Source organism: Falco punctatus, assembly GCF_963210335.1.
Source record: "Falco punctatus genome assembly, chromosome: 12".
Taxonomy (NCBI): domain Eukaryota; kingdom Metazoa; phylum Chordata; class Aves; order Falconiformes; family Falconidae; genus Falco; species Falco punctatus.
This window is the reverse complement of record NC_137592.1, coordinates 1,681,194-1,699,623: the sequence shown is the minus strand read 5'-3', so window position 1 is coordinate 1,699,623 and position 18,430 is coordinate 1,681,194. Positions and strand designations below refer to the sequence as shown.

The window sequence follows — 18,430 nt, the reverse complement described above, 5'->3', positions numbered from 1 at the left end:
CAGGAGACATTAAACCTTTCCTGCATCCCCTTGTCTCAGCCATGGGCAGACCTGGCTTACTCCATTCAGGCGCTTCCCCAGGCTTATCCTTTTTTTTTTTTTTCAGAGATCTTTTTATTATTTTTGAGCAAAAGTGCTTTTTCTTTTAACACAGAAAATATAAATACTGCAATCTTGTTCACCAAAGATGTTTGTTTTTCCAGTTGCTCCAATGAAGTTTCACAAGCAGAGGAGCAAATTCCAATTAACTCCACAAGTGTTTGTCCCTAAGAAACCATTCAGGAAATACAACAACATATTAGTGCTCGCAGGCATATCAGCCTCAAAAGGAGAACCAGGTATAGTTAAATAGACCATTCTTCAGCGCTCACAAGTGCCCCGATCCTGCTAACACTTGAGCACTGCTAAGCCTGTAACAGGGAGGAAGGTCTAGACAGAAGCTAAGTAAGAAAGAATGGAAATTGTTTTCATTACTGTATTAGAGACCTAAAAAAAAAATATTTAAAAAAAATCAATTCTCACTTGTCCTTGTGGCATACGCACAGGAAAGCAAAAAACCATTTTGAATAACTGTGGTTTATTGTTTTTAAAGGCTATATGCATCTTCTGCTTCACAGAAAAATAATTTGCTTCTCAAAATTACATTCCCCATGTTTACGTGCCTGAGACTCATGTTGAAGATCACAGAAATTACTGGCTAAGAGGTCTCTGAAGTTAATATGTTTTCCTCCCTGCTGGAGCAGCCTGGGGGAGGTGATGCCGTGGACTGGGTGAGACAGGGAGACCTGGCCCGAGTGCTGTCCAGCATTGTAAGATTCACCATCAGTGAATGAAAAGGAAAATTAAATGGATTTGCTTAACGTTCTCATTTCAAGTCACACAGCTGCTGCCAAGATGCGTAAAGATCAGCACTCAGATGTCTTTATTTCCTGGTATGATCGGAGGTCTGGCCTCAGGTCTGCTTTCAGAGAGGCAGAGCAGGCTTGGGGAGGAAAGAAAAGAATGTTAATCACACCCACACACAAGTTTTGTGTCTGCGTACCTGGTTTGCTTTTCATCTACCGCTGCACCTTTAGCATCAAGTGTTTTCTCAGGTAGAAGACATCCATTCAGAGCGCTCTGTAATAAAGCCTGAAGCTGATGAAGGACAACTGCTTCACATGCTTCAAGGTCTTCTTCTTTCAGATTGCCAGCCCGATTACAAAAGCTACAAAATAAAGCAGGTATTACATGCGACGTTTATTTAAAGCCCAGACAGTCAGCATCTGTTGAAGGCAGAATCTGTAACTCTTCTCCTGGCTAATGGAATAACTGGTGGGACATCCCAGAGGGACAAACACCTGTGATGCTCTCCGCGAAAGACGCAGAGGATCAGGAGATCCAACCCAGCACTTGAAAAATGCCAGGTTTAATCTCACACCTTTGCTTTTTGACAGGGAGAGGAACTAGCACACATCCACTTGGTGAAACCGCTTCTTGGCCAGGCAGCTCTGGCCATGCTGCCACCAAAGTGGTGATGTTACAGGAACCTGCCTCCAACAGCAGGCTGGAGGGCCAGGTCAGTTACGCAACCCTTCCTCCTAATTCCCTAGAAATCCTCTAACCATCAAGTGCTTACAAGAATCCTAGTTTAGGGAAGCTGACATACAACTTTAAATAAAATTACAAAGCCATTCCCAGTTCTTGTAATTAAGAGCCTGTGCTGCAGAGGGGCAGCAAGGACTCTCTGGCTCTCGTTTTGTTAACACGTGGGTTTTGGTGATTCTCTTTACTCTTTTACCTTGAAGAAGAAATTATTTTTCTGGTTATTGTTGTCTACCTGAATAAATCAGGTAGCAGCACTACTAGCTAAGGGGACGCTCTCATTCTTGGAAATAAGTATTTACTTCACCTAAGGGATCTATGGAGCAAGGCTGCAAGACATGCTACATTTAGGAAAGAGTATTTGTTGGAGTAATTTGCGCATGTGCTTCTATGTGCCCTATTTCAGCTCTCTGATGACATTAAAACGGTGGAAGAGGAGGGAGGCCTCTTAGCAACTAGCGATATTTGTTTGCAGGAGCCCGCTTGCTTTTTGCGCCAGCCATTTGTCACCACAAGAGCGAGGACCCTGGCTCAAATCTCAACAGGCTCCTGCAAAGCTGCTCGGTAACATCCTCTCCCCACCGCTCACCCAAATTCAATTAGAAGCATGTAAGCAATCAACAGCAAAACTATTACAAGCAATAGGTTGCATGTATGGCAGCAAGCAGACAAGGATACGGGTGACGGGGTTAAGGCGCCTCCCCGGTTTTTGCCGCTCTATGAGGGCAGCAAAGAGGGGAGGCAGCTTGCAAGGAAGTGGCATTAACCTGAGCAGCTCCGCCGTCCCCATCGTCCCCACGTGCTTGCCCTGGTACAGAGCCTGGCGCTGGGGGCTCATCCTCACCACCACATCTTCTATCAACTGCAGCGCACAAGAGAGTCCCACCAGCATCCTGTGGTGCCTGTGGATGACCGCAAACAGGGCTTGAGGTGACCAGAGTTGTGACAGGTATTTTAAATGCATCGACTTGCCTTCACACCCGTTGGAAAAACAAACACCCTCATTTTAGCTTTTCAAAGCCAACAACAGCAGAACCCCCCGGGCGCTTGAGCTCTGTAGGAAGGAAAAGAAATAAAAAAGCACATGAGCAAACAAACTATCCAAGAATCAGCCAGGGCTTGAGATGCTGCATTGAAATTACCCCTGTGCTGGGTAGTTTAATTCCTTCACCTCCACAATCGAAACAAATCTGGTGACCACCTACAGGTATGGGCACATAACTGGGACCTCAGAGGGGGTTTGATGAAGCTGCACCTCTATAATGATGCAAATTAGGACTTAAACATTGAAACAATACAGCAGGCTAATCCTTGAACAGAGGTGTCAGTGGCTATTCAGGTCCAGGCCGGCTGCCTGCTTTGTTGGGGACTTTCCAGGCCAGGTCTCCACCAGCAACGCCCCAGCTGGGGCCGGCGCCCGCAGAGCCCCACAGGCAAAATAAAGATTTATTTTTGTTTCTGCAGCATGTAGAAGCCGACATATTTATACAGTTAACCTTGGTTTATGCTCCCTCAAGTGAAAAGCTCTACGCACGAAAGCTTGCGTTGCTTTTGCCATCATGTTAAGCTGTACTAAAAATTGTGTTTTCCATTGGACTGTTGGGCAACAGTGAACAATTAAGTGGGAGCTGCCGTGCATTTAGTTGAGTTTCCTAGACATTTAATAAGCAAAACAATACCAGGGAGATCACATATGCAGTTAAACAGTGCTTTTTCTTTTCCCCTAGTCTTACAAACCCTGTATTTTAGTTGCCAGCTCGTTTCCCATTGTTTTCCTCCCGCTGGGTGGTCCTTCCAGGGTGCCACTCGAGAGGGATACAATAATAAAAAGGGAAGGGGAAGGAAGGGACACCAACATAAAGAAAAACAAAATGTATGACAATCTGCAGCAGGCTACGGATCAGAGGTCAGCAAACAAGAGGTCCTTCTCTTTTACAGGTTGCTTCCTGGAAACAGTCTGATTAAGCTGACAGCTTGAATTATGTGTTACATTTTGTAATGCACAATCCATCTGTGCTAAGTCCTCTTCAATGCAGCTGAAGCAGCACAGGCATAAGCTCTGCCTTTTTCCACCCCTTCAGCGCAGGCCTTAAAATAGTCATCATCTTTTTCTGCACTAATTCTCAGAGACCCTCTCCCCCCACCACCTCCCGCACCCCGGGTTTAAGCCCTTAAAGAAACGGCCGGGTGCTCTAAGGAATGGTAAGAGGATACGGAGCCTTTCACCTCCGGTTCAGCAGCTCAGACCGGCAACAAGCCGCCGAGGACCAGAGCTATCGGATGGCTTCACCTGGCGGGAGGGGGGCTCGGGCACCTTTACGGTGCCGCTCAAACAAGCCAGGCAAGCTCCAGGGATGCAAGACCCGAATGGAAAATACACAGCCCGGGCTCTCATGTGGGTCTGAGCTGGCAGGATGAGTCTGAAAACGCATGTGTACAGCCTCTGATCAACAAGCCCACCCAGCAGCGCTCAGAAACACAGAAGTTATTTGCCAAAAATCGTAATTTTTAATAACTAAGATAGCAAAATTGCAGCACCCTACTGTGGACTGCAGCCAAGGCACAAACCTTACACTAAATAACTTTTCACAGCAACATCACCTTTACTTGGTTAAGAACTCAATGATGTTGTCACGATAACCATTCTTCTAGCTGGAGAAGGCAGTCTGAAACTAGGCTGAACTCACCCAGCAGTAAAACATGACCTGCAAACACTGCAGAGAAAAAAACCCAAAACTTTTTTTTTAAAAAAAGAGAATGGTATCTCTGCAGTAAGGTAGGAAAGGCATTTTCTCCAATATGTAAACTTGTGACTTCCTGACATGCAACAATGATTATGTTTTGCCTCTCAAGTAAGCTGTGGTCTCTGCACACGAGAGTTCAGCTCCATCACTTGTACTCACTTCAAGTAATGTATCAAAAGGGTACAAACAGCCCAAAGACAACAGGTGAGGGAACGGTACTTTGTTTGGATGGCACAGAAGCAACACTGCTGCACTGGGAAAGTCCAAGCTACAGATATTTCAATTTAAGGTGACAAATATGCATAGTTTTGCATAATTTCAGCACATTTATTCAAACAGATTAGGAATTTCATCAGAAAAGCACGCAGACTGAAGGGACATCACAAGACGTACGACACGGCTCATTTTGTTAAACTGTGGCATGATACATTCAGACCAAAAAATGTTGCATTCTCATTGTTTGTATAACTTATATAATTGAAATTCACGTACTAATAACTTGGAAACTTCTCTCCCCCAGATTTTCAGCTCGTGAATTATTTTGCAAGACTTGAGCATGCCTGCTGGATTTCATGTGCATTGGAAGGACAGACTTGGAAGGTCCACCTGGTTTCAAGTGCAACAACAGAAAGGCTGCTTATCCCACCATGACATCTTTCATGCCTGCCATTTTCAAAATTTTATCCCTGCTTTCATTTTCAGGTAAAACAAATTAAAATTTGTATCTTTCCTGCAGAAACAGCTATCAGTGGCAATCCCACTTCCATGGCCTTAAGAAACAGAGGTATTCGGCTTCGCATTACGTAAGAGGAAACCTCCACGCTCTGGTTTCAGTTGTGCTCTGGAGATAATGCGAGTAGTGAAACCTTTTGTATAATTTAGCTGGGCTTCAAGAGCATCACACAACGTTTTCATCAGTTTGTGAACAGCGAGGCATCACTAGTGTCGACAGGGAGAGAACAGAAGGTTAAATGACTATTGCTCAGCTATGACTTCTCTAGCAAAGGCAGGCACTCTATGCAACTTCCCTACAAAGTGTTATGATTAACAGGTGTTATACAAAAGAAAAACTGGGTAAAAGCTATTTAGATGTAAATTAGATGATGTTTCCCTAGCAAGTAACAGTCTGATGCAAATGTGAAATGATAAAGTTACAGAAGTGTATATTGATGGCCACTGGTTTCTGCTCAACTGTCATCTATTAAAACACAAACTAATATTGAAATCAGTAGCAAAGACAACATGACCATGAATGCAGGAAGAATAGATGAGTTAAGCAGATTAAAAAGCTGCAAACAATCAAAAAGAAAAAAAAAAACAAAACAAACCAGAAAAAGAGGAGTACTCATTCTCCAGGGGTAAAAACACCAACACCCCAACGCACAGCTACCACCTAACCACCCTGTATCTAGTGTCTAGTTAACTGCTCCAGCTAGGAGCATTTTGCATGGAAGTAGTACTCACACCAGGTAGGGAAACCCAAGGGGAGCAGAACCTCTGGAATACAGCACGTGCCTGCAGAAAAGGCTTTCCTCAATATTTCTGTTGTGACTGGGGGCAGGAAAATGCTGGTGAGGAAGGAGAAGGGTGTTGAGGATACAGAGAAGGAAAGAGAAGCATGCTGCTAAGGCAGAGCAGGCAGGAGAAAGGCAGCAGCTGTAGGTCACAAAATTGTGGGGTCAAGCAGCGGTAGGATGGCCGGGGTGAAGGGGGACGTGGACACGAAGCACTGCAGAGCAACCCGGCAGCACATGGACTTTCAAAAGAACTAGGAGACAGGAGATAAAAGTGGGAGGGATGCTGTCGCTGCAACATGGCACAAGGCGAGGACAGGAAGGGCTAATGGTGGTTGGCATGGGGCTGTTCGAACACAGCAAGGGAGCAAAGCCAGCCCTCCCATGCAACCTGGGCAAACGCCATGGGCCGTCTCAGAGCGGGTATTACCCTGCCAGGATGGGGATGTATTTCCCTGTCTTACAAGGGCCTTGTGAGGCCAAAAATCCAGCTACGATTGATATTACAGCCCTCTGGTATTGCAGCTGTTGGCAGTAAAGCCCCACCACTTTCACTCAGTAGCAGAGGACAAGCTGTGCACCTGTGTTGCACTTTCCTCAGCTTTTCTTTCTCTCGTTCTCTCACTGCTACTTCCAAACAAAATGTTCAAGATATTCAAACAACTGGAAATTTTAATCCACAGAAATATGCTGTTTAGTAAATTGTATTATTATAAACTTGTTGAAATAAGATTTGTGTACATTTAAAGAACTTCTGTTGCATTTTAACAACAAACATACTTAACTTGTCCAAGTCTGACCTGAACAAGTTACCTGAAGCCATCAACCACCAGCGCAGAGGCAGCAAGATAATAAACAAACAGGTAAGAAGTCTTTCCCCCTGTACATGAGCTTTAGCTCCGCACATCAGCGAAGCTGCAAAAATAGCCTCCAGAGCACACACTAACGAGTGAGTACCGGCAAAGACAAAATATATAAGGACATACCCATCTGGTCCTGAGCTGACCGAGGGTTCCTCGTGCGCCACGGCAGGGTTTGGTGGTTGCAGTGGGGAGCCCTCCACAGTGTGGGCATCCCTGCTCCGCTCCCAGCCGGTCACCAACGGGGCTGTTCCATGCAGCATGCCAGGAGTGCTCGGCACCACCTCCTCAGCGCTCCTGGGGGCCGGGAGCTTGCTGCTGCTCTCCCAGCCTGCTTCCTTACAAGTCCACCAGTTACTCAGGCATGGCTTTGGTTCTGTAATAACAACAGCGACAACAATATTCCCAAAACATTAGCAGAACCAAGGAGTACATCGTAGCATAGGGAATTAAACTAAGATTACCTGTGCCATTTGCGCACCTCTCATTTAACACAGAGCATCCCCCTGCTCTCCCTTCACTTGGGGTTTCCCTGCCCAGCGTGTCCTTCCGCACCGCTCTCGCAAGGGGGAGTCCGGGGAGGCTCCAGCCTCCACGCTCACGCCTTCTGGGTTCGCAGCTCTGCCTGAGTGGGAAACAAAGCTGGCACTCCTCGCTCCTCAAAAACCACCCCCGGCGTGAAGCCCAGCTGCTTCACTAAAACCTCTCTGAAGGAATGGTGAAACGGGAAAGCTGGAAAAAGCTTTTCTTAGGGGGAAAAAGGTGCACCTAAAGAGGCTACTATCGTACACATTTTTCTACACCTTGCAGAAGAAAAACATGCCTGGAGGCTTTTAAACTCTACATGTTAATTGCCTTCTCTAAAAGGTACCGGGGCTGAATCACGCTTCTAAGATGACAGATACACTCCACCTATCTTTTTACGGCATGCCAAAAGTTAATGGACAAGGTAGTGCTGTAACAAAATAGTATTGCTATGGAAATTCCCAGTTTTCCATAAAATTCACCACGGGTTTAAATTAACCAGCATTCACACACCTGCTAACACTACAGCACCCAGCATTTCTGCCCGTCTTGGTCATGGAGTTTCACTGGAACTAAATCACTTAGGGTTTATGCCAAACAGTAGCTGCTGCCAGGATGGGCTCTCTTGGCCTTGTTCCAAATTTGTGAAGCAAGTATGTGCAACAGAAACCTCACACCTGCTGGGAAACAAGGATAGAGAGGAACTGAGGGTTTTTTCCACTTTGGGGCTGGAGTGACAAAAGGGCCATTTTCTTGCTTTGGTAACGTGGCGGCAACAGGGTTTATTCTGTTCTAAATTTTGTGCTGCCACTGCCTAGCTCAACACACAGCTGCGAAGCTCTGCACCAAGCTGGCAGCAGAGCCCAGCGCGTGCTTGCCCCTGGTATCTTCATCAACTCCCATCATTTGCAGCATGGAAAGTCAAGCTTAGGAGAGCTGGAACAAGCCAGTCCCCTCCACGCATTCAAACCTGGACCACATTAGCCTGTTCACTTCATAACATGCATTTGGCAGCGGACAGACATAAGAAGCCCCCCAGGCAGTCCAAGGCGATTACTGTGCCATTTGACAAAAACCTCATTTTGATTTTGAACCCAACTGTACAGTTTCTCTGAAGGCAGAGATACTGCATTCCAGACATTAAATGGGTATTTCCTTCCCAGACACGATGCTGGCCACCTCGGCCTTCCCCGCAGGGAGGAACCAGCGCTCTGCAGAGCCCAGGGCTAACGTAAGCCCGGCTGGACTGGTCTCCTTCCAGCACCAACAAGGACAGGCTTTCATTAAAATGGAGAAGTGGCAAATGCATCACATGAAAGAAAATGAGAGGCAAATAAATTCCTTAGAGAAATAAGAAGGAATGGAAAAAAAACCTTGAGAAAGAGGATGCCAGAAAAACCCTGAGGACAGAAGAGCATCTGATGGGGATGCCAGTTTTCCTCTATAAAGAAACCCAAAATCATTACAGGAGAGAAGAAGTCCCCGCATCATTAGGGTTGCCACCAGTTTCCATTATAAATAGCTCAATTTTAGCAATTGTTATGGGGCTTGGGAAAAACTAGTTTAAGTTGAAAACTGCTATGTTAACTGGGAAGGCAGGGGAGAGTATTTCTGCAAGGTCTCAAAAAAAGGAATAAACTTTTACTTAGCGACAAATCTTTGTCACTGTGACTTCAAAAAGAAGACCATTTGCTTACTCCAAAGTAACCAACCAAGCCAGTAAAATGGGAGAGAACACATGTTGCCAAGATGGGGGTGGAAGGGAAAAAAAAAAAGAAAGGAATGACAAGTTGGAACACAGCTGTCACAAGCAGCACATCTCACCCCAGAGCATGAGTATCTTGGCTGGGAGGGTCTGCATCACCCTTCTCAGAGCAGCCCAGAACACAGCAGACCACCAAGGAGGAGTTAATCCAGCCACATCTGGGGACATACCGATCCTCACTCTACATTGCCAAATCCCGCTTTTGGAAAAGGTTGAACTATTGTGCAGAAGTGTCTGAGGGTGAAGGAAATCAACCTGAAACAGAAGTGACATACTCTTCCAGTAAAGTAGGTTCACATTAAGCCTCAGTTTAAGAAGTTCAGACTACTTTAGCACAACCATGGGCACAGCAGTGAAGAAATCTTCACCTTCTAACAGTGAACCTGAACAGGTTATCAGCCCCTAGCAAGCCCTTGCCTGCCCAGATGAGCAGCCTGGGAGGAAACAGAGTTAAAAGGAAAAAAAGAAAAAGAAAAAAAATTTGGAGTGCCACCATGCTTCAATCATAGTGCAACAGGTATAGGAGAAAGCAGCAGCCATGGGCATCGCTCTGGTTGGGATGAGCGTGTCCCAGTGCCGGGCAGAGGCAGACAGGCACACATCCTGCCGTACCTGGGACGCTTCCCTGTGGCTCTTCCTCCTTGGGGGTAGCTGGTTTAAGATCAGAAGCTGAGGAGATGAGCTGCTCGGAGCCTTCCTCACTGGCAGCCAGGTCCCTGTGTCTTGCTACTCCCTCCACTGATGCATCACTCTCTAAATCAGCATTTCTTCTCTCTGGACCAGGTTCTTCAACTGACAGAGAGCATGACGGTGAGTCGAGTGTCAAGCAGCTCTCTGTGGGCTGGGGGTGGTTCTGCTGTGCACCCAAACTTCCAGCGGCAGAGACAGCTGAGGTATGGCAGCCCATAAAGACTGTTGCTGGATGATACAGTCCTGTTAGCACGCCTGTCTTGGTGCTGATTTCTGCCTGTCTTCCAACCTGCGGCATCTGAAGAACACATGTGGGAGATGGTTTAAGGAAACACACAGGCAGCACATTGCAAATGGAGCTTCTAGAGGCTGGCATGTTAGTTTCTGGAGAGAAAAGTATCACAGAATTCAAGTATTTTCTACATTATTATTATTATTATTATTATTAGACAAACACTTGGCACGCATTTCTGGCATCCTAGCATGAAAACAAGGGCCTGGACCTCAACTGATGTTCTTGTGAGCCAAAACAACCAGTGGCAAAAGTGCACTGCACACCCAACCAAGCTAAAAGAGACTGAAATATATGAAGGACTTCAGTCAAAACAGTTACTGTTTTTTTTTTTTCAAACGGGCAAATCTTTAAGATTAGATTCCTGCAAAGTCTTTTAAGGCCCTGGACCAAAGCATGACCTTTTAAGTCACCATCCCTGGAGGTATTTACAAGATGTGTAGATGTGGGACATGGGTTAGTGGTGGACTTGGCAGTGCCAGGTTAACAGTTGAACTCGATCTTACAGGTCTTTTCCAATAACGATTCTATAATTCTATTTAGAGCCATCCACAAAGTCACTGAAAATGCCTTGAAGGTCCTGACTGTAGAGGAACCATTGTGCTCTACTTGTATGCGAGACGGTACAGCTGCCGGTAGCCTGTGGTTTAGGCACCGCAGCATCCCCAAGCCAGGAGAGGATCATCAGGACACCATTGCAGTGTCCATGGCACAGCTGGCCTTTCTGGAGCCACCCACAGCAGCACCTCTGAGCAGTCTCCTCCTGCTGCTCTTCTCATGGTCTTCTCCAGAAGGCAACAGGATGGGAAACAGTCCCCAAAGAGCTTGAACCGTACATCTGCCGTCACTCACTTGTCTATATTTCCAGCTTTGCTCACAGCACATCAACAAAGCAAATAAGAACGAGGCAAAAATCACTGCATTCATTGTCTTCCTTCTGCTCTTTCCTGTCTGTCAAATCACAATGATGAGGAAGGACTACTCAGCTAACCCCACGTAGATGAAATTGCATTTTCCACAAGGCAACTTGGGGCACCAAGTAGAAACATTTTAAATGGCACTTTCCTCCAAGGACTGTTGAACTTGCATGAAAATAGTTCCAACAGCATAACCACTCTGCTTCTAAATCCCAGTATTTTAATACTTGCCTTTTTTTCTTTGTAAATCTACTCAATCAGAACAATTTAGGAGGAGTGGCTGCTGCCACCACTACTACTAAAAGGTCACCGTCAGTTTATGCAAAGCCAAAATTAGCTATCGTAATACCATTGTTCATACTAAGCAGGGCTTACTTTTCAGCCCTGAATCACAGCAGGACAATTTACAGTCACCTCCACACCTCTCTCCTCTTTCATTGCCTGACCTCTTCCTACCACACAAACTCAGCTGCCAAGCCCAGCTTAAAGGAAACAAAGGCATCTTGTCTAGTTTGTGACCAAGTTTCATTTAAAAAGCTCAAATTCCACGTAACAAGAAGCAGAACAAAAAGCCATGAAGTTATTTTAAGGAGGAGTAAAGGTTTGCTACTCAGATTAAGTTCACAGCTTATTCCATCACCACTGCTCGCGGGTTCCTCCTAATTACTTTTTGGGTGTTGGATTTGCTGCTTTAAAATGCATCTAGCAAGTACTTTATGGATTTAGCAGCTCCTGGATGTGGTGTTCCAAAACAAATGCAGTTTGAACAGGTACCAGCGCTTGGCAGAGTCACACCTCTAACAAGCTCCTCTGATTGCTGAAAAAAATTATCTCTTCACTGCCTTTGGATTCTCAAAACAAAAGTATGGCACATAACACTGATCTAGGTACTGTTTTTACCACCAACAAACAAGACGGTAAAAACATGTAGACGGCTTACCTAAAACAGTCAACAAAATCACTGAACTTCACGTCACTCCAGCTGGGGGTTAAATGAAGTCTCCGCACAAAGCACACTTAGAATCCTTTTTTTGGCTGTGGAGAGCAGGCTCCCCACTTCTTCCTCCAGTAACAAATACAGTCTTTTTTGCTATCATTAAAGTGTTTTGAAGACAACAAAGGTAAGAAAAAAAATGCCTTCCACCAGGACTTACACAAGGGCCCAGTCTCCCATGGCAGTGGCTGAGCACGTGAAAGCTAGGGAGGTGAGTGAAGTCCAGCCAGAGGCTTGTCTCTTCCAGGTGCCAGGTGTTACGCTCACCTGGTGACTCCTCCTTTCTCAGGCAAGGATGCTCTGCCACCCACGGGTGTTCCTGGGAGGTGCCCTATGCCCCACATCCAACAGGCATTTGGATCCAAAACTTCAAGAAAGTGTTTTGAAGTTGAACACCAGACCTCGCTGCACAAAGGCCTCAGAGGCCCAGGTTATACGGCTCTGCCGGCTGAGAAGGACCTCTTCTCCTCCAGCTTCCAGCACCAGATTGCCAATACACTGGGCTTAAAGACTGGTGCTCAAGTCCTTTCCATGGAGAATCATGGTTTCTAGACAAATTGTGCTTGTGTATATGATTTCTGAGTTTGAAGACTCCCATAAAAACTGAGAGTCCTGAAGGGGACATATCCCATGGCTCAGCGAAGCACCAGATTTGCACACTGGCGTTTTAGGGGCACTGTGATACTGACCATCTCTAGAAGATTGGTTCTGCGACTGTCCTTCTTGGTCTCCAAGACGCATCAGTGACAAGGTTATCACGTGATCACTGGCATCCTGACTAGCCTGAAGGAATATCCTGGATATACCACCTGTTAACCACACACGCTCACTATGACTGACTCGGTGCCACATCACCCAGAACAAACTCTTGTATTTTGGACACAATAAGAAGCAGATTTTAAGCGAAGTGAAGGTGGTGGGAAATGGACACCGTCAGTCTAAAAAAACCCCACAAACCCACAGAGCTACAAAGTAAGATCTGAGACACAGCACACAGACAAGGCAAAAGGATGCACAATTTAACTGAAGTTGCCTTTGTATTTAAGGAGGGAGAATGAGGAGAAAAAAAGAGAACGGGATCAAAGAGTCCACAATCAAGCTATTAACCGTAATTCAACATGAAGTGACATATTTGGGTATGCACCAAGTTCTTGTACTGTCCAAAACCTGCTAACAGTTTTTAAAAATCTAACTCGCATCTTGAGCCTTTGAAGTTCTAGTATTTATGTAAACTCTTCCATAGGTTAGAAATCACGTCTCCTACACTGACTGCTTTTCATTGAAGGTTCAAAATTAGCATTCAAAAATAAACTCACCTTTTCACATACAGCTGAATTAAAAATGTAATTCACAAACTGCTGGAGGTCTGCTTATATAGGTCAAGGTTGCTCGGGTTCATTGCTTTGTATATAACAGTTTAAAGAATGCTCTAAATTCAAGGTTTTTAACTTTTTAATCTATGGGGAAAACTTCCTATAAACTCAGATTAACAACTGCTAATGCACTGAAGAAAGAAAACTGAAAACCTTCCTCCTACTATAAAAACAAAACAGTGTGGCCTCTGTTTCTTTTCTGATAAGAGTCTTAAATACCAAACATTTAACTGCATAATAACATTTACTGGCAGCCAGGCTGCCTGCTTAGCAGATATATAAAGCAGGTAAAAGGAGGAAAAGTTAATTTCTTGGCTGAATGATTCCATCGGTAGCTATAGGGCAAACTAGAAAGTCTTTTAGTAAAGTAGCAGTTGATTCTTCTATCAATCTGCAGCACACATACTCTTCCAAGGAATGCATTAAATATGAAAATCATATCCCGTTATCATCTGTTTCCAGCTTTCAGCCCAGTAAGCTTTTCTTAATGAATGCTGTAGCCTAAGGGACAAGCATGCTGTTGGCTTTTCTGAATAATGGAGTGATGCTACCATTTTTGCTTATTACAATATCGACTAGCTGAGGGGGTTTCACACATAGTCACAAGTGACTACTCTTGCCAGCATGCTCCAAGTTATTACAAGATGTTTTTAGACATTTCATCTAAAAGAGCTTTACTGCTTTTAGTGAAGAAAACAGCTATGGTCTTGAACTGTATCATTTATATGGAGATAGGAGGAGGGATTAGAAGCCTGCATTACTGCAGATATATAGCAGAATATATTTAAGTATTCCTTGTCAGTCTTTTTGTCTGTTACTTAGATACGCAATCTCTTTTTGCTTCTTCTGAGAAAAGGTCAAAATGCACAAAATTATAAATACACCGTATGAATCGACTGCTGCATTTTTAAAAATACCATTCATTAAGAATATTTCCTCCTCGGTCAAGGCCATTTTCACACTATTCGGCACAGGAATTACAAAAACCAACACAAAAATGAATATAAAGAGTTAGTGCTCTCCTTCCTTTCTGATTCTAGATCTTTGGTTAAAATAATTGCACTTTTTACCCGGGTTATTCTACTTCACTCAGTCACCAAACAGTATTTCACGCTACAAATGCCACAACAAAAATCCCCACGCAAAGACTGCTTAGCAATGCCTGCCTCTTCATGCAGCAGCTCAGAGGAAAGCACATCAATGTAATAAACACATTTCCCCACACACACTTCTTTCGCATTACCTGCTTGTTGTATTCTGCTTCCCTGTCACCTTCCGCTGACAAGTTACCCTCTTGAAGTGGTAACATACTTCTAATTTCTCTTCCGTACCATGCCTAAAAGTGAACAAATCTATTACATAAAATTGAAAGCCAAAAAAACTCCACCACAAATCAACAAATATTACTTTGCAAATTGTGCACTTTTAAATGTAATGTCCTAGCAGCACTTTTTACTTGGACTATATTTAAAAAGCCAGAGATCCCATTTTCTCCTAATTTTTCTGCTCCCCTGAACAAATTACATGGCCTGTACACAGCATTCTACAGGTTTTTAATACACATGTACTCGTTCATGTAATTTAGAATCCTACAAAACAGTAATAACTTGCTGACTGAAATTTATTTCATTCCAACTGGTATTTGTTACGCCAAATTATTTCTGCTCTATCCAGACAACAAATCTGCTGCTTTGGGATGAAATGAGCTTTAGGATTTCTTTTTATTTTACATACATCATCTTACAATTCACTGAGCTATTATAAGGAAAAATATATGGCAGATGTTATAAAGAGCAACCCAGCATGAAAGGCAACTTGCTGTAGTGTTACTAACAAACAACTGCACACACCGTCTTCACCTCCACTACATTGTTTAATTGACCAAATGTAATGTGTTCGTAGTAGGACTACTGCATAAAAGCCAAGCACATGCAGCACCTATAATTAATCCTGTTTGTTAGTAATTGTAAACCCCAATAACAAGTTACATCGGCCCTGAATGAAAGCACTTCAATACCTATTCTGCATCAGGTAATATGCATGAAAATAAATCTTTAAAACAATTAACCAGCTCTGCACTGCACTCCAATGGTGCATTCAGCAAGCCTGCTATTTCCCAGGTAACAGAAGCTGTTCATAAAATTGTAAACATGAAATTTCAAGAAACAAAAACTAACCACATGAAAATTAAAGATGCTTAAAATAAACTCAAATGTAACTATTAGATTTTCTTGAAAGCTTAAGCATATTTACTTATACTCCCAAAAATTACCGAACAAATTGCAGACATGCAAACAGAGGGGAAAAAAGTGAATTTTTCAGAAACAAAACAAGTTTGGTCAGCTACAGCTTCATAATAAAATGTGCACATAGTTTTAATAAAGCACTCCTAAAAGGCACTCCCCCTTCCTGGGGAAAAAGAAAGAAGAGAGAAAATAGTAATGATTTCTTTCTGTGTACTTCCATGATAGATTAAACAATTCGTAATTCTTATGCAATCCACAACAAGGGGGCTCTTCATAACCGTAACACAGAGCATATGTAATCTGTGCTTTGTTCAACAGCTCAGAAAAATAAGTAAGTGTAACCTGGCAAAAAATAAAATGGATGGCACACAAACATCAAAATGGAAGCAATGAATGAAAACCCTGCATGCAGACCCACTCATGGCACAACTGTGACTCACACCAGTATGTTGTAACAACCCACCCTAGTGAAACTGGCGTGCATTAGAGTTACTCAGGGAAAAAAAAAAATAATCCTTAAAAACAACAGGGGAAACCTAGCATCACAATGCATACCCTGTCCTGCCCCGCTTTAAATAAAAATTTAAAATGAAAGAAAAGGGGCGGGCTGGGGGTTGCAGAAACTGAAGCGAGCAAAATATACTCTGTGAACGTCACCAGATCCAACATGCTTAAGAGTTACCAGGCACTAGGTAGCCTACAGTTGGAATTTATTAATGTGGGTATGAACCACGGCATGTTAGCCAGCCCACTGGTTTAGTGGAGTGGAAATAATCCGCCACCACAAGAGATGGCTATGTCTTTTCCAGAGAGCTTCCTTACTTCCAAAGACAGGGAGACCAGCTAACAACACCCCCGACCACCAGCTCCGCACACAGAAGTCAAGGACAGCAACCCCCAAATAGGAAGGGCAGATGCAAACCTACAGCGTTTCAGAGTGCACAATAACCAACACGCATGGGTCCCACTGCCCCATCTCAAATGCCATACGTAAAAATCTTCCCCGTGAGCACAGAAAAAGGGAGAGCAGGGCTATTTACTTTAATGGGAACAACGGAAGGCAGGGTTAACAAATTGCAAGTTATAGCTAACATGGGGAGAGTTGTCTGGGGCCAGCTAGTTGTTGTTCTTAATAAAAAAAGCAAGGAGGCTTTCAATGAAATCAAAGACAACTAATTTTAAAACAATAAAGTTGGGGGGGAGGGGGGCACGGGTTTGTTTTTTTCTAGCCACAGTGCAAAATTACTGGATTGGGCTTGTCACGTTACACTGCATTTGAAGCCTTATGAGGATTCAAAAAAGGACTAGAAAATGCATTAACATCCACAGTTAAAAGGACCAAAGATTTTTAGAAAGGACAAAGGCTCACAATTCGGTTCATACATTTATCTACTGAAAGAAAGGAACTTTTCTAATGCAAGAACTGCATACAAAGGGTTTCTTGCCCTTTACTGTGACGGAGCTAGTGAAAGGCAAACCAGACAGCAGGAAAAAAAAAAGGTAATAAAACACATTGCTGCTTCTACATCCCTAGGTCAGGCTAAACCGTAATAACGCTTCATAGTGTGGTGCTTCCAGAGCATACCGAGAGAAAAGTTTCAAAAACACTTCAAAGTAAGGTTTCCTCATTTGTTTTCTAAGTTTTACACTTTCCCCCCCTTCTGCTCCCCCTTGTTTTTATGTTGCAGTTGGATTCTTTCCTCCTCTTAGCTTCTTTCAGAAGTGCTTATGTATTTCTTTTCACATACTTGCTGCATTTAGCCTCTCAGCCACCCCACACTTTTCAGTCCTGTACCACTGTCATCCAAGGGTGCTGCTGCATGTTTACATTTTCGGGAACCTGGACCCAGGCTTTTTAGACACATCCTTTCAAGAGGATCACAGTCTAAGTTTTACTGTCTCAGATCAAGCTCTGTGTGCTCCTGAACAGCAGAAAGAGGGAGGAAAGGAGTACACTCCTTGAACAGTGTTCCTGTCTTAATTCAAACTGCATTTTGGAGAAATAAAACACAATCACAACTGAGTTCTAGAGAGCCACACAAAAGTGTTGTGTCAGTACCCCATCACAGGGGCTTAAAATGCCTCAACTGATTTGTTTTCTTTCCTACTTTCTTCCAGCAAGTTAAAAAAGGGGTGCGGCAGAGGGACCGAAATAGCCCCTGCCAAATTCTTCTGAAGAAGTGCTACTGCTGAACTCATTTCCCTCCCAGATTTTCCCTCTCCAAAAATCTGACTCCATATATTAGTGGCATGAGCATGTTACTTTTTTTTCTTTTTTAATCTGAGATCATCGCCAAACTATATCACTTCACAAAATCCTGATTTGTTCTTCAGTGAATAGCAAGACAACATATTAATAATGACTCAAAAATCCTCACAGCTCGGCTTTTTCTTAGAGTAGCCTATTCAAAGTACTTCAGTCATGAGTTATGATAAAAAAAAAATCCTGTTTCAAATTGTTTCAAACATCAAGGTAAGTAGCAGAACTAAGTGTGGCCTTGTTTGAGCTCAGCTTTATTCCAGATAGTTCAAACACAGTACTTTGTTGTAACCCAAGTTATTTACTCTGACACTTCCTCTGCTGATGAAGACAGAGCAATAAGCAACAGCAAGACTAACTACAGCTATTTAGGGTGTTCACACCAGCAAAATTATTAAATATGTCCTGAAAAACTTCCATGAAATATATTTGGGTATTTTTAAGTAATAAAAGCCTTACTAAAATATGGTTTTATAACAAAGTTTTTTGTGAAACTATTATAACTAGTCTTTTTGTCCTAACCTAGATAACACTGGTTTATTATCGTATCACTGAAACTCCAAACACATGAACTATCTCCACTTTTTTAATCTTAGTTCTTCCTCTCTTCCAAGAGACTCAGAAGACTGTAGAGCAGATGTAGAGTTCTGCGAAGTATTGCCGACT

At 43.6% G+C, this 18,430-nt stretch overlaps 1 protein-coding gene across 17 annotated transcripts in view; it reads right to left on the bottom strand.

Moving 5' to 3' along the window:
- KIZ (kizuna centrosomal protein) overlaps window positions 1-18,430 on the bottom strand; it is a 55,539-nt gene that overhangs the window by 29,559 nt on the left and 7,550 nt on the right. For 16 of the 17 annotated variants that reach the window (XR_013931308.1, XR_013931309.1, XR_013931310.1 and 13 more), the window contains 5 exons: window positions 14,502-14,594; window positions 9,605-9,980; window positions 6,829-7,078; window positions 2,352-2,486; window positions 1,043-1,207 (listed from right to left, as the gene is read on the bottom strand). Coding sequence is in view for 11 of the 17 variants with exons in the window: in XM_080407787.1 (XP_080263913.1) it covers window positions 1,043-1,207; window positions 2,352-2,486; window positions 6,829-7,078; window positions 9,605-9,980; window positions 14,502-14,594 (1,019 nt within the window). In the remaining 6 variants the exon portion in view is untranslated. Of the gene's footprint in view, window positions 1-1,042; window positions 1,208-2,351; window positions 2,487-6,828; window positions 7,079-9,604; window positions 9,981-14,501; window positions 14,596-18,430 lie in introns of all 17 variants that reach the window. The other variant, XM_080407791.1, reaches the window with a different exon arrangement.